The sequence below is a fragment of the Podarcis tiliguerta genome (genome assembly GCF_965153285.1).
Source record: "Podarcis tiliguerta genome assembly, chromosome: 5".
Lineage (NCBI taxonomy): Eukaryota > Metazoa > Chordata > Lepidosauria > Squamata > Lacertidae > Podarcis > Podarcis tiliguerta.
Genome location: NC_139538.1, coordinates 3,856,348 through 3,871,969, shown reverse-complemented (window position 1 = coordinate 3,871,969; position 15,622 = coordinate 3,856,348). Strand labels below are relative to the sequence as shown.

Here is a 15,622-nt window from a genome sequence, read left to right as displayed (position 1 = left end):
AGGCAGGATCTCTTATTGCCATCACTGCCTGACATGTTCCCCAACAGTGAAGAGTATGGACCAGATCCTATTTTGCGTAGAGCTCTACATGTGCTTCAGAGTCCCTATAAACTATAAGAAGCAGCATTTTTTTATTTTAATAGGATAAATGATTCCCATTTCTCTAGGTGTAGGATCTTAGTTATGTCAAATTTGCACAGATTATGGGTAGGATTCACCTCATGAGGCCCGTCATAGGAAATTGTGCACCGATACTTCCACTTGTGCAAAAAGGCATTTCCGCCCTGACACTGGCTCTGGGTGGTCAGGAAGAACCCCAGAACAGCGTGCGGACAGAGGGGAAGGCGATGTGATATTGTTCTATCTGGCAACCTGGAGTGCTTGTGCTGATGGAAAGATTGGAAGGTGCAGTGCTGAATCCCATCCTATGTGTATTCTTGGTTATAAGAAATATACTTAATTAAGCTTCCTCAAAATTGTTGGGGGATATATTCTCAAAATAGCCAGACTTCAGTTTGAGCATCCTTTGTTATGCTGAGTTGGGCAAAGTGCTGGATAGGTCACTGGTGTCAACCCACAAACTCCCAGACATCAGAGCAATGGCGTAAGTGGCTGGTCTCTGGCTCCTGGGTGTCTCCCACCCATCTCCCCAACCCCTGTCCTCACTCCTACTCAGTGGTCTTGGGTCCATCAAGCATGACTCTTGTTCTTCCTTGTGATGGCTAGCACCAACAATGCCTTCAGGTCACCCACTGAGCCCCACCAAAATCCTTGGCTTGAACCTACTTGACACTTTCAGCTTCAACCTGGTCTATACAACCTTCTGCTTCTGTCCGGTCTGCACCAAAGCTGAACAGAAGCAGATTCCCCCAAGAACTTGAATGAAAAGGCAAGCAAAGAAAATGGCTTCCAGCCTCATCAGCTCAGCCGCCACCACGACTCATCTTGAATGGTTAGATTGCAGAGAGTGCTGCTGGGTGAGCTGCTGAGCTCTTTCACTTGGCCTTTTGTTAACTGCAAGGGGCAGCCAACTCCAAGAGCTATTACTATGAAGATGAGAATGAAGGCCTTTCAGCTGGCAAAATGGGATATGGAAAAGATGCACAGAAGGCGGCAGCAGAAGACAACTCATTTATTCCTGCTATGTTCCAAACTCAAAACACATGGGACTGGCAGAAGAAGAAGAGGAAGAAGAGTTTGGATTTGATATCCCGCCTTTCACTCCCTTTAAGGAGTCTCAAAGCGGCTAACATTCTCCTTTCCCTTCCTCCCCCACAACAAACACTCTGTGAGGTGAGTGGGGCTGAGAGACTTCAAAGAAGTGTGACTGGCCCAAGGTCACCCAGCAGCTGCATGTGGAGGAGCGGGGACGTGAACCCGGTTCCCCAGATTACGAGACTACCGCTCTTAACCACTACACCACACTGGCAAATTGCAACCTGAAAATTACTTGCAGATCCTGGCTAGTTCAAGCACAGCTCCTGCTTCCACTCTTCCTTGTCCTGCCCACAGGGAACGGTCAGGTGATGGCTAGTGTTACGTAGTGGAAGCAAGAGGGGCAACAACAGGAAGGAGGAGAAAGAGAGTGCAAGCCAGCCAGGCGGGGGGGACAAGGAAGGCTGGGGCTAGAAGTACGCATCTGGGCCTCTGTGAGGATAGCAGGTAAAGGGGATAGCAGGTAACACATGGGGTGGGAGGAGTTGAGAGGGGATTTCGGTGGGAGGTTTGTGCAGTAGGCTTTAAGTCCTTGGCTGGTAGTGGATTTTATATGCCACTTATGGAGTGTGAGACTTTGGCTTCTCAATTATACACCTGCCAAATGCTGGTTATTCAAAACACACAGACAAGTAATAACCCGACCCAGTCAATACTGCTCTTCACGGTAAAGATCTAGGGATCTCTTGGCAAAGAAACTGCTTGTAGCAATTATGACTATGCTATCATCAAGAGGTGGAGAGGGGACCCACTGCCACCAGAAACAGTATTACAGCACTTAAAGACTTAATGTTTCACATGCAATATAATGAAACCAAATGACTGAAAAGTCTCTGTGCTAAAAACCTGCAGCACACACGGTCAAGCCTCGTTTCTGCACTAACTGGGCTGCTCTCTGAAGGATGGTGAGCAGAATCCAGAAGCAAAAGGAGCTGACAGTTGGACTAGGATGTGCTGAATGTCTGCAGTGCTGCCTTGGAAGAGTCTCTGCCTAAAGTCAGCACCTGCAGCAATCGGGAAGATGAAGTGTCAAGTCCAAAAATTGTTATTGCAGTGTCCAGATTAGGATGTCAACTGCTGAATATAGGAATATATTATTGGATACCTACCATCAGAGACCAGGTCAAATGTCACAGGAGCTAGCTGCAAACATATCACTTTAAATAAGTGAAATACAGTCAGCTAGTCCTTCCACTTCTTCTCAAATACCATACATCACAGTAGGTCAATCTTGGACTATGGTTTTCATTGGAGTGACCCCAAAGTTTCTCTCCAGACCACCCCCCCCCCAAACTACACAGTGCAGAAAAATTCTGCCTGTAGTAGCATCAAGTAAGATATTCTGGAGCCCTCCTGTGCTCTCTGGCATACCTACATCCAACTCCTTGGGCAAGTATATCTGAGGGCGTGGGAATGATTCAGAACACAGAACCCCATTTGAATAGCCAATGGTACAAATCTTTCATACAGCTGAATTTTCATCCTGAGTACAGTCCAGAAGGTATAAAATAGGTAGACTAATGAGATTAGTGACAAGACTTCTCAGACTTGTAAGATTCAATTATATTTATTGTACCCAGTGTTCTGTTTGCCTCTGCCGTCCTTCTTCATAAACAGAAGCCAACAGCAGAACTAAACCTGATTTCTAATGCAAGACCTCACATCTTACTCAATGCACTGAGCAAGACTGGGCAAGCCCTGATAAGGCACTTAGATGAACTGGAATAAACAGGAGTATGATTTCACTTCCTGATTTGCTACATTTTCATTAACACACTTTCCGTTGAGCCTATTTTGAATGCAAGTCTGCATATAGGCATTATTGAAGGACAAAGGGTGCTTATTACTGGAGTGGCTTGATTGGCTGCAATATGGTAGGTTACATCTCTAGGCATTTATTTCCACTGTGGCCCCCAACCCCGTGCAGGAACTGGTGCTATGAAATGTCGGGCTCTCAATAATATAAAATGAGTACATGCAGTGCAAAATAAACACAGAAGGTTTTCTCTTTTACCTGAGGCACGCCAATCTTTCGGCAAGCTTCCAGGAAATTTTCCACATTCCGTCTACACTTGGCCATGGTTAACTTAGGCTGCAGAAGAAAGGAGGACCATGTCATTCTTAACTCAGCAGTGCCTTACAGATAAACCAGAATGCTAAAGATATTTTTGTGCTAGGAGTCAATAGTGTGGGTCCCTAGAAATTTCAGTTAGGAAGAAAAATAGCACATATGACAGCATGGCTGTTCCCACACATACTTCTCTGCCAGCTGTCCCTTAACCAGGCAGAGGGCCTTCACAGTAGTGGCGCCTGCCCTGTGGAACGCCCTCCCATCAGATGCCAAGGAAATAAGAAACTATCTGACTTTTGGAAGACATCTGAAGGCAGCCCTGTTTAGGGAAGCTTTTAATGTTTGATGTTTTATTGTATTTTTAATATTTTGTTGGAAGCTGCCCAGAGTGGCTGGGGAAACCCAGCCAGAGATGGGGGGGGGGGTATTACTATTACTACTATTGTCTCTAGGTGTGCACCTCTTGCTCACTGAGGTCCAAACTCCTCTCTTACTCTTACTCTCACCCCACTATCCTGGTCAGCCAGAAATTAAGTTAAAGCAGCTGCCTATAGAGCCAGACAAATTAGTGAAGGTCTGGATTTGCATGGAATATTTGCATGCCAAAAGCAGCTGACACAAGATTCGGGGGTTCTTACAATGCAAAACTGCAGTGTTTGCCACAGTAGCCGTAGGTGCTTGCAGCTCTTGTTGAATATTATTGACACAGAGATCAAGGGTTGTTTGTAGCAACATTAAAGAGAAATTTGAAGAAACTAGTATCTCTGTAGACTGAGCTCTTTGGGACTGGGATGGGCATGTTTCCTTATCAGAAGTCAGGCTGACCTCTTTGAGGCGCAGGGTCTTCCCTGCAGCAGACAACTTCTCTCCAGAATATGCTGGGAATTTTGTGCAGCTAATTTCCTTCTGGCTCCTATGTATTTGTGGGAGGGGGTAAATGGATTTGTTTTTGTTCTATTTTGTATTCTCATTCTGCATTTTTCTGTTGTGAACCACCCTGGGGATCTTCAGATGAAGGGTGGTATACAAAGTTAATAATAAAATAAAATAAATCAATAATAATAATTTTATCACCACTGCTCTGTAGTTCTGCTTTTGTCATTTTACACTATTGCTTATCTTTAGCAGTCATCTGCTGTTTCATTGCTTGAGGGCCTTTCAAGCCAGAAGACAGAATCAAATTTGAAAAACAGGTACAGATTCTATCAAGCAGCCACAGCGCTCTTAGCGGGATACTTACAACAGCTGGCGACGGGACGTGAATACTAGGAACAGAACGAGGCCGCACATGATTGGCTAAATGGCAGAGCACCACGCCATCAGTCAGCGCTGCTCCAAGATCGCTGGGCAAAGACACTTTCAACCGTGATTCAATTTTCTGAAAAAAAGAGGGGAAAGAGGAGAGAGACTTTCAAGTTCATTGCCACTGCCACAATACATGCTACCTAGAGACAAACTTTAAATAGGTTGCAAGAAATCTGTAAAGTACAACCTACAGACATCATTAGATGAGGATATGGATGTGTTCGGATTACTGTATCTCAGCAAAATAACCAGCAAATCTCATGCTCTGCAAGCAGCCACTTTGCTCCTTACTCTGTATGAGCAAGCAAACTATAGTTTCCAGTTACATTAGAACTGGGAAACTGTGGTTAACAGCTTCGGAACAAGCCAGGATAAGAAGCCATAGTTTGAAGCTGGTTTCGTGTCCTGGCTTCCTCCTAAGTTACGAACCACAGTTTCCCAGTTCTAATGTAACGGACAACCATAGTTAACTGAAGACTCCCTGGGTTTTCTGCAAAACCGCTGCATACAGCAGTGCCATGGCTCATTCATACCTCAGCTTATTAAGCCAAGGTGCAATTGTCCAAATGCAGCCAAGGGCAACATTCTGTACTCCCAAATGTTTTCCTCCTGCAATTAAACTAAGTTATCTGGGAACCTGATTTGCAACAAATCAGAAAGAAGTGTGCTGAGAAACTGGGAGTGGTTCTGCAGGAGTAGACATTTATAAATCCTTCTCACATTACTTTTTAGTCATGAGACTAATTGCAAGAACACTCTTGTGTACAAACACCACAACACAGGATGCAGCCCACAGTGCAGTAATGAAATGCAGCACATCTGCCAGATAAACAAGTTGTGACATGCAAGATTTTTTAAAATCCAGAATGCCATGGACATCTCTAGCATTCCTTAAGGATTCCATGCTGGCTAGAGCTCATAGGAGTTAAAGTCCAACAATATCTGGTGGTCATTTGGTTGGCTACCCCTGGAACAGATTTGCCTTGAACTTATTTAGCAAGCCCATCTTTCCAAAGCAACGGAGAAAACTTTGCCACATACTTTCCGCAGTTGCTCTATCAGCTCAACCTCTTCCTCCTGCAGCTTGGAACTGTGGTTTTCACTATGGTCTTCAGTGCTATTAGCAGGTGTCGATGCAGAAGAAGGCAGTGATGCAGCGGCTAGAAAAGACAAGAAAAGAATAAAGGACCATAGGCAGTGTGTGGGAGCCATCCTTCAGCCCCACTGCCCCCTCCACTTTGCATTCCCAAGAGCGAAAGCCCAATCACAGGTTAATCGCTTCATCTGCTGCTTGTTAGAGCATACCCTTCAGCCTAGTTAATGAAGCAACTGCTCTGTGCAACACAACTTGGCTCCAATGTAGGGGAAGATCCACTGGTCAGTGGTAGAGCACATGCTCTAAATGGAAAAGGTCCTAAGTTCAATCCCTTGTCCTGCAATCGGAACCAGTGAAGGCGGTGAAGGTCCTGTGTGAGTGCCTGGAGGTGGTTGGAGGATGGATGGCGGCTAACAGATTGAGGTTGAATCCTGACAAGACTGAAGTACTGTTTTGGGGGGACGGGGGCGGGCGGGTGTGGGGGCTCCCTGGTCCTGAATGGGGTAACCGTGCTCCTGAAGGACCAGGTGCGCAGCCTGGGAGTCATTTTGGACTCACAGCTGTCCATGGAGGCACAGGTTAATTCTGTGTCCAGGGAAGCTGTCTACCAGCTCCATCTGGTACGCAGGATGAGACCCTACCTGCCTGCAGACTGTCTTGCCAGAGTGGTGCATGCTCTAGCTATCTTCCACTTGGACTACTGCAATGCGCTCTACGTGGGGCTACCTTTGAAGGTAACCCAGAAACTGCAATTAATCCAGAATGCGGCAGCTAGACTGGTGACTGGGAGTGGCCGCCGGGACCACATAACACCGGTCCTGAGAGATCTACATTGGCTCCCAGTACGTTTCCGAGCACAATTCAAAGTGTTGGTGCTGACCTTTAAAGCCCTTAACGGCCTCGGTCCTGTATACCTGAAGGAGCGTCTCCACCCCCATCGTTCAGCCCGGACACTGAGGTCCAGCACCGAGGGTCTTCTGGCGGTTCCCTCATTGCGAGAAGTGAGGTTACAGGGAACCAGACAGAGGGCCTTCTCAGTAGTGGTGCCCGCCCTGTGGAACGCCCTCCCTTCAGATGTGAAGGAAATAAGCAGCTATCTTCTTTTTAAAAGACATCTGAAGGCAGCCCTGTTTAGGGAAGTTTTTAATATTTAATGCTGTATTGTTTTTAACTCTTGATTGGAAGCAGCCCAGAGTGGCTGGGGAAACTCAGCCAGATGGGCGGGGTATAAATAATAAATTATTATTATTGTTGGCTGAAACCCAGGAGAGCTCCTACCGGTCAGGTTTGCAATACTGAGCTATATGGACCAATGGCCTGACTTGGTTTAAGTCAGCTCCCTATGTTCCAAGGGCCTAACAGAGACCACCAAGCCACACCCTCACAGGTCCAGTTTGTGGAGCCTACCTTTGCTCACTTCATCCCTGGCAACATTCCGAAAAAGGAAGCTCTCAGGACGCTGGGGAGGATTTCTGTAGGAAGGAGGAGCAGCAGCAACAGCTGGACCAGGATATGGAGCAGACAGGTGAACTGAATGTGGACATGCAAAAACAGGCTGTCAGCTCAGCAGAACAATATTTGGAAGGACATGTTTTCAAACCGACAAACATATTGCTGAGTGTTATAAAGATGTGAGGGGAAGACCAGCCCATTCTAGATGTCTGTGAACATTCCTCAGCACCCTCTGGAAAAAAGTCTTCTCTATTTTATCACAATTTCACCACCTGAGGAACGTCCAAAGGAGCCTCAGTCCAGAAAAACAAACCCAATGCAATGGAGCTCCCAGCCCTCCCAATGCAACTGAAGCTCAGGCTACAATAGTCCTGCATTTATGAACCCATACAAAATGGGTTTCTCCCAGTACAATGGATTTTCGCAGCTGCAGCATAATAGCCTGTTTATCTCCAGCTGTGGTCATGTTTTGGTTTGGCCCAACATCACAGGCAAGATGTATCAGTGGAAGAAAGGCTCGTGTGCCATTACTTAACCATGACAATTGATTAGGGAGTTTTCTGGACCTAGCTTCATTTGGAGACAAACTTTTTTATTGCCTTACTTTACTTGTGTGGAGGTGAGCTGCATCTCTCTGCTGAGTCAAAGAATTGAGAGAGAGCTAGTGTAGCATGGAGGTAAAACAAATGAGGTATGAATCAGGAAAGTACAGGGTCAAGTTTTGCTTCTGCCATAAACTCACTAGGTGGCTGTAGGGAAGGCACTGCTATCTCAGCACCCACCGACCCCCTAATCTAGGAAAGGAGAAGAACGGTGCTGGCCAATCCTACAAATCAAGGGTCATTACAATGTGTGTGAAGTCCTCTGAACACTCGAAAGCATGACAATTATTACACCTATAAGACTACCTGGTGGAAAGGATTGCTTAAGGCACTTCTGTACCCACAACTGGCTTGCAGTGTTGGCGCAACCCTTGGTTGTGGTGCTACACTGGTCCACAGGTTATGGCCAAGACCCCTGTCAGCTTCGCTTGCACTCTGATAACCTTTTCAGCATCTCAGTGATGCATCCGTTTCCCCCTTTGCTTTCTCCCCCAAGTTTACCTGTTTGAGCTGTGGGTGAATTTGGCGAGATGGTGGATCTGTCATCACTCTGTGGATAAAGGAGAAAGAGGAAGCAGTAGAACGCAGCAGAAATAAGCTTTATACACATCTAGGGTATCATTCTAGGGGTAGGAAGATGGAACATAAGATGGGGGGGGGGGATTTACATGCCATAAAAAGGATCTCTTAGAAAATGAGCGTAACACTTCTGGGACTATAATAATGGAGAATAGTACAGCCAGGATTAAATGTATTTGGGACAAGAGCCACAAAATAAGGAAGGCTGCCACTAAGCTAGCCAATGGGGGGGGGGGGTGGATAAAACTGATTATATGTAAAGAAAAGATCTTTAATCAAAGGCAAATTAGTACGAAGTGAATATTCAACTGCATAAGTATCTCCGGTTCTTAGACATATTTTGCCATTTCTGTGAGGATTCTTTATTATCACTGATTACAATTTCCAGCATGTACAAGATAATCAGACTAATCAAGCGAAGCGGACTTGTTAAGGAATGCAAGCACAAAAGGGTGACTTTTCAGTTCACGTTAAGGAGACGGCAGAACTTCATTTTATACAACAAGGAAGCACCACACAGCAAGTGTACTGGCCCATCTACCAATATTCCTCTTTGTTCTGCTATTGGAGGGAGGCACAGTGGGCTCCAAACTCAGGACCAGGTTTTAGAAGAGTTGCATGGGTGGAAGCGAGTGACCCACAATCACCATCTTGTGTGAAGTGTCACCAAGAAGAAGCAAGTTACAGAGAACAGCCCACAAGCCTATTTGAGGGTCTCACTCTGGTACCTGAAGGATGTCAGCCATTGATTCTGCTTGTGCTCCACCACCCAGGCTCTCACCAAGAGGAGAAACCAGCAAGAGCAGCAATAAGAATTTAACAGCAGCAGGCCAGAGGAAGTCAAATGATATCCCTGACCTCTCCAATGGCTTCTAGGTCAGGCCTGCTTGTTTGGGTGAACGGAAGACAGGCTGCCTTCACCTATGTCTCTGCCCTTTCTCCAGCTTGACAGATAACCAGATCTTCTATAATAATAGAGTATGTTCATTTTTTGTTTTTTACTTTTGTCAGAAATGATTGTAATGAAATATTAAGCAAGCACAGGACCTGATCATTTTCACAATGAAAAATCATAATGGCCTCTGCAAAAAAGAAGTCTGCAAAGCACCAAAAACACCAGACGAAAAGTGACACACAGTGATAGGTGTGCATTTGCAGTTTATTTTAGTGGCCAGAAAGTACAGCCTTTATCTGCTGCTCAAGATTCTGCAAACAAGAAAAGTTTTACAGGCTAGTTATCAGCTTCTGCTGCAGACAGGTTAGACATCATGTCATGTCAGAATAAAACTGCTTTTCTTTAACAACTCGTTTACTTGGCAATCCTATTCTGGCCCATTCACATGGCAAACCAGAAAATTGCCCCAGGAGTGGTTCTTGGTGGTACAGATGGGATTTAATATGCAGAAACCAAAATTCTGTGGTCTTTGCAATGACTTAGGGCAACCAAAATGATTCAGGGGCTGGAGCTTATGCGGAAAAGCTAAAACATCTGTGGGTTTTTTAGTTAAGGGAGAGGAGACAAATAAGGGGAAATATGATGGAGGGTTGCATGCAATTATGGAGAAAGTGGAAAGAGCTCCCCCTTCTCCCTCTTTCAGAATACTTGAACTCAAGAGTCACCCAGTGATGGGTAGCAGATTCGGGACAGACTGGAGAAAGAACGTCCTCCCACAACAGAGAGTTATCACATGGAATTTGCTGCCGCCAGATGTGACGATGGCCCCCTATTTAGACAGCCTTGAAATGGGACTAAACACATTCATGGAGGAGGGTCTGCGATAGCTAAACGGACCCTTCATATTTCTGAACTGCGAGGGAAGAACAACAGCAGAGGTCTTTCTTTTGTGTCCTCTTGCTTTGGGCCTTACAAAAGAAACTGGCTGCCAGCTGGGAAGCTCAGTCGGTAGAGCATGAGACTTTTAATCTTAGGGTTGTGGGTTCGAGCCCCACCTTGGGTGAAAAATTCCTGCGTTGAAGGGGGTTGGACTACATGACCCGTGTGGCCCCTTCCAACTTTGCGATTCTTTGATTAGATGGACCTTCTCAGTCTGATTCAGCAAGGCTGATCTTACATTTTTAGTTTATTGTATCTTGCGTGACCTCCCCCAGCTTAACTCGTCCATGGACCACCAACTCTCTGCAGAGTCATCCATTAAGCAAGGGTGGTTCTTGGCTCCATTAGCTGGACATGAAAACTCTCCCTCGGGCTCCGCTTTCAATCAGCTCATGACAGGACAGGCCGAGAGTAGGGATCAACGCTGCCCTCAGTATCAGGCAAGCAGGAAACGTAAATCCAGCCAAGACAGTCACACGCTGCATGCTCTTCACCTGGTTGAGTGTCCCCGGCCTCCTTTTAATGGTGTTGGTATTACTGTCAATCTCAAACACTAAGATAGGCTCAAAACCATTCTGTCAGGGAGGGCAGAGAAGAGAGAAGGGGGAGAAGAAAGGGAGGAAGACAGAAAATCACCTGAAGAAGGCAGAAGGTGCAAAGCAGAAGAATCCAACAGACTACCCTTGACAACAGTCTCAGAACAGCGTATCAACATATGGAGCTGCCTTACTCAGAGTGAGGCCGCTGATCCATCTAAGTCCAGCAACGGCTGTCCTTACTGGCACCAGCCCTCCAAGGTCCCAAGCGGAGGTCTCTTTCAGGCTCGCTAACTACAACCCCTCTAAATAGAGATAATCAAGGACTGAACATGGAACCAGCTTGCAAGGCATGTGCTGTACCACTGAGCTATGGCCTCTTCTCTTTACCTGAACCTAACGCTACAGTCTTTCTTGAAGCAATTCCTGTTAAATTTCCCCATCAAGTCTGTTCTTAAGTGGAATAAACACCCGGCAAACTATGCACTCTCTTAGTCATGTGTGGCAAGATGTTGATCACTATAGAGTTCAAGGTGGCAGCGCTGCCACTGCCGAGGTTGTGATTATCACTGCACTGCAGGGGTTGGAAAAATTCCCTCCTATTATCAGCATCCATATTGCATGTTGTGGTGATGTTACCACCTTTGGGGGATGCAGGGAACATTGGCAAAGGGCAGCCCCCATACAGTGAACTCTCTGGGGCTTAGCCACTGACTTATTTCCCCCTTGCTAGCTCTTACCGAGCAAGCAGTGTTTATGGGGATTGCGTGAAGATTTGGTCCTCAAGGCTCAATTAGTAAACTCTTGGGAATGTAACGAACTAGGAACAACAGCATCATGTAAAATAACTCATTAAAGTAAATTAAAATAAAATGCTGTCCACGAGAGTAAAGGATGCCAGAAATTATGCACAACAAAAACCAACCACGCTTGTTTGCATTCCAAGGCCACCCAGGGCTGCATTGGGTTGTATCTGACACTTGCATGCAGAATTAGAATTATCTCATGCCAAGAAGTTTGAAGTAAAAGATGAAAGAGGACAAGCAGACATAGGGACCAGAAGTGCAGAGAAACACAGGAGAAAGGTAACAGATAATAATAATAATTTGTTTATACCCTGCCCACCTGGCTAGGTTCCCCAGCCACTCTGCTTACTGCAGACGAAGCAGCCATGTACATGGCGGTTGGTTGCTCCAGTGAGCTTTAAAGGCAACTGGCACAGTGCCAATCCCAGAAGATGATCCAGTAACAAGTGTCACTGTACAGCTTTTATATCCTTAGTGAATTTTTCAATCATGATGGGTGAGGATTATTTAGGAAAAACCTCTTTCTCTAAATCCACGAAAGCCTTCCTTTTCTCTGGGGCCCATGACTTGACAAAAGATTTCTTCCATCATTCCCCCACCCCACCTGAAACGAAGCCTAACTATGTATAACTGGTGAAATTGAGAGTACTAGATCCCTGGGTCCTGTCGTTTGTTATTGTGTAAAGTGTCATGCATGCTTGGCCCAGGGGCAGCCAACGTGGTGCTCTCCAGATGCTACGGCACTAGAACTCATCATCGCTGGCCACAGACGATGCCGCCTGGCCCTGATGGGAGTTCAGGTCCACATTCTGGAGGGCACCATGTTGGTTATCATGCTGCAACAATAAATTGGAAAATGGGTGGTATTCTGCCAAAGGCCACTCCTCAGCAGAACCATCTACCATCAGCTGTCCTATGAGAAGGATTCCAGAAGAGAGAAGGAGACAGGGAGGTGAGGACCACCTCAGAGCCTGCTCTAGTTGGGCTGTCACTTACTCACTATTGTCATTTCATCACCAAGTGCTTGGTGAGGAGTATCCTGAATTATTATTTTTTTTTTGTATGTTGATATTGTTCACTGTAGTTTAAAAAATGTATTTCAGTTTCCCCTAAGACACCTAGGAGGGATTTACATCCTGAAAGTTAGGATATCAGTAACAGTAAATAAATACAAAGAGAAGTTAATGCTGGCTATGTTATGATTTCAAGTATCATTAAACTTATTTCCAAAGCCGTCCAGTGACTTTGAGGGGGTGGAGCTCATGAATTTAAGCCTTCATCGACACAGCAAATATTATTACTACTGAGTAATGGATAGCTGAGTAATTACTACCGAGCTTGGATAGCTCAGTTGGTTAGAGCGTGGTGCTGATAATGCCAAGGATGCAAGTTTGATCCCTGTTTGGAACAGCTGCATATTCCTGCATTGAATGGAGTTTGACTAAATGATTCTCAGGGTCCCTTCCAACTCTACAGTTCTATGATTCTATGTTGTTTCCCAGATGCCCTTTTCAAGAGACTCACGGTGATCTACAAATAATATAAAATATGAGAAATCTAATCAGGGGAATAAGCAGCCTACTTGTTCCTCTGAAAGCGAGTTGTGTCCACCTCCTGCACCTTGTTTGCGGGAGGCTCCTAACCTGTCAGCTTGCACTGAGATGGAAGGGCCTTGGCAGCGCTGCGTCGTGCCCGCCCTAGCCATGCCTGCAGACAGCCATGCCCGCTGTGCTCTGGAGCCAGCCCGGAGCCCGACTGCAGTGCCCCCCCCCCAAACCTGCCTCCATTGCTCTCGCCTTCAACACATGCATTTGAAGGGAAAACATGCAAACTGTTAAGTGTTGAGTACACACTGATGGTGGTAGCCCCCTGCTTTCCAGAAATTGGGGGTGGCGAGCACTTAATCACACCTGGAAGCATACAGTGGGGGAGGAGGCTGCAAGTCCACTTTTGTGCAAGCAACAAAAGTGTAAAAGGGCGAGGGGCACGGATAATTTCATACTGCCTGTTTGTCAGATCTTTTTCCATGCATTTTCCCTACACTGGAGTTAACATCATTGTTCAGCGAAAGAAAAAAAGCAGTCTTGGCTGAACAGGCACGATGATGTAATAAGGGAAGTGCTGAACAAAAGGCCTTCATTAGAATTCTACACAATATTCTATTATGTTGTGGGAGAAACTGCCGCCATGTAAGCAAGTGCAATTCAAGAGAGTCAGAAATAGACGCATAAACCATATGATGGAAATGGCTGGAATTGGCCAAATCCCATTCATCGCAGCAGTGATTTGTCAAAAAGAATTAAAATCGGATCGTGCCCTAAATCGACAAACAGGGAAGTATGCATGCCTGAGATAACAAGCTCACTCCAAGTCCTGGGACAGGGCAAGAACGAAATCTAGACCAAGCAAGTCAATTACCCATCCACAACAATCCCACTTTCTGGGCGTTTATGGAAATTAGAATGAGGGGGACAGAAACAGTTTACATCCACAACTATAAGAATGCCTGGAAACAGGGACACAAAACAACAACTTGTGTGCCACGTTTGCTACCAACTCGCCAGCTTCGTTACTACTGAACAACAATTTTCAAGAGACAGAGGTTTCTCTAGTCAGAAAAGGTCAAATGCTCAGTTTTCCTACTTCTAATCACCAGTTGTCCTTACATGAACTGAAGAACAAGACAAGTTAAGGGACTGGGCTGCAGAACTGTGTGCCCCATCTCTGCTCCAACACGAATTACTCCCACCATTTTAAAGGTTTAATTTGGCATCAACGATAACCATAGAAAACATTAAGCAGAGTTCTCTCTCAACCACACTTTTGAACCCATTTTCTGGCCTCTGCCTTCCCTGTACTCTCATGTCACAAATAGGAAAATGCCTGAATGTAATGGCCAGGATGGGGGTTGGGGGGGTTGGAGGGGGGTGTCCCTGCTTCACACCCAGGTGAAGTTTCAGTGCTCTTCAGCCAGCAACATGGCTGCACATATGAAACCTCAAGCACTTAACTGAAGAGAATACAAATGAGCAAATATACTGGAGGCATGCAGGTCATGCAAAGGCAGGCAGAGCAAAGCAGGCCAGGAAAGAACATGAAAATGGATTTCAATCGCTATTTTTGGGATACCAACAGAGGAAGGAAATAGCATAAAACATGGAAATGGTGTTACATGAAATGCTGACAACTTTTTTTAAAGACAATTCATACTTGAGAGATGTAAAAGTACCTCCACTGATTTAAACAGAGGGGCAAAAACAAAGCGTTTCGTCATGGTTAACTAAACATACTCAAATGGATCACCAGCAGCCATTCAGAGGGCCATGCTACAAACAACTACAAAAGTAGTTCTTCAGGGGAAATCATGGATGAGTATCTGTGATGTATGATTTAGGCCACAGGGATCCTGCGGCTGGATAGACAAGGCTGGGTGACATCATGCCTCTTCGAAATCTATGATTCCATGTTATGATACTGAACTGGTTCAGCAAGGAAATGGAAATGCAAAATTTAGATGCCATCTCTTGACATAACACCTGGTACTTATTGGAACACTTCTGGGGCTTGTAATGAAGGTGTTATCTATATAGCTGATGTGTGGATGACTCCATGAGTAGGCCAGGCAGGAACCTAAGAACCTGCTTAGGTGCTTTCACCCCTTAAAGCTTATTCACACCTTTAATGTTTCCATGAATTGCACCAACCACTTATAAGATAAGGGGCTAAATCAGAACAGGAAGTTCAGGAACACATAGCTGTGAACATCAGCTGCAATCCGTTCCAAGGCAGAAGGAAGGAGGGTAAAGTAACAATTTACACCAAAATTGCTATTATAATTAAGACAGCCATGTTTTATGCTATTTAGGAGGAGTACTAAACTGCCTAATCTCAGCAAACCATAGAAAACATGCTAACTATGATCTAGGAGGCTGACACATAAACAGGCCATTGCGTGCAGGATTCTTACCACCAGCAAGGCACTATCATCAGTGTGCTGAGACCTTCTGGACGGGAAGGGACACTGGGGATGCGGGAGAGATGGCAACATCAGAAACATGAGACCACCACAAAATATGCAGACAAACACAGACATCTGGAACTGACAAGGCTCTTAATGCAGAAGGCA

General features: G+C 45.5%; 2 protein-coding genes across 3 annotated transcripts in view; one reads left to right on the top strand and one right to left on the bottom strand.

Annotated features, from left to right (window-relative positions):
- LRCH3 (leucine rich repeats and calponin homology domain containing 3) overlaps positions 1-15,622 on the bottom strand; it is a gene marked incomplete at its 5' end in the record, with an annotated part of 80,368 nt that overhangs the window by 4,855 nt on the left and 59,891 nt on the right. The window contains 7 exons of one of the 2 annotated variants that reach the window (XM_083442053.1): positions 3,230-3,307; positions 4,527-4,664; positions 5,633-5,751; positions 7,095-7,217; positions 8,243-8,291; positions 10,649-10,729; positions 15,464-15,517. In XM_083442053.1, coding sequence (XP_083298179.1) covers positions 3,230-3,307; positions 4,527-4,664; positions 5,633-5,751; positions 7,095-7,217; positions 8,243-8,291; positions 10,649-10,729; positions 15,464-15,517 — 642 coding nt within the window. The remainder of the gene's footprint in view (positions 1-3,229; positions 3,308-4,526; positions 4,665-5,632; positions 5,752-7,094; positions 7,218-8,242; positions 8,292-10,648; positions 10,730-15,463; positions 15,518-15,622) is intronic. The other variant, XM_083442054.1, reaches the window with a different exon arrangement.
- Positions 1-15,622, top strand: part of HTR2B (5-hydroxytryptamine receptor 2B) — a 178,364-nt gene that overhangs the window by 109,744 nt on the left and 52,998 nt on the right. The window lies entirely within an intron of this gene.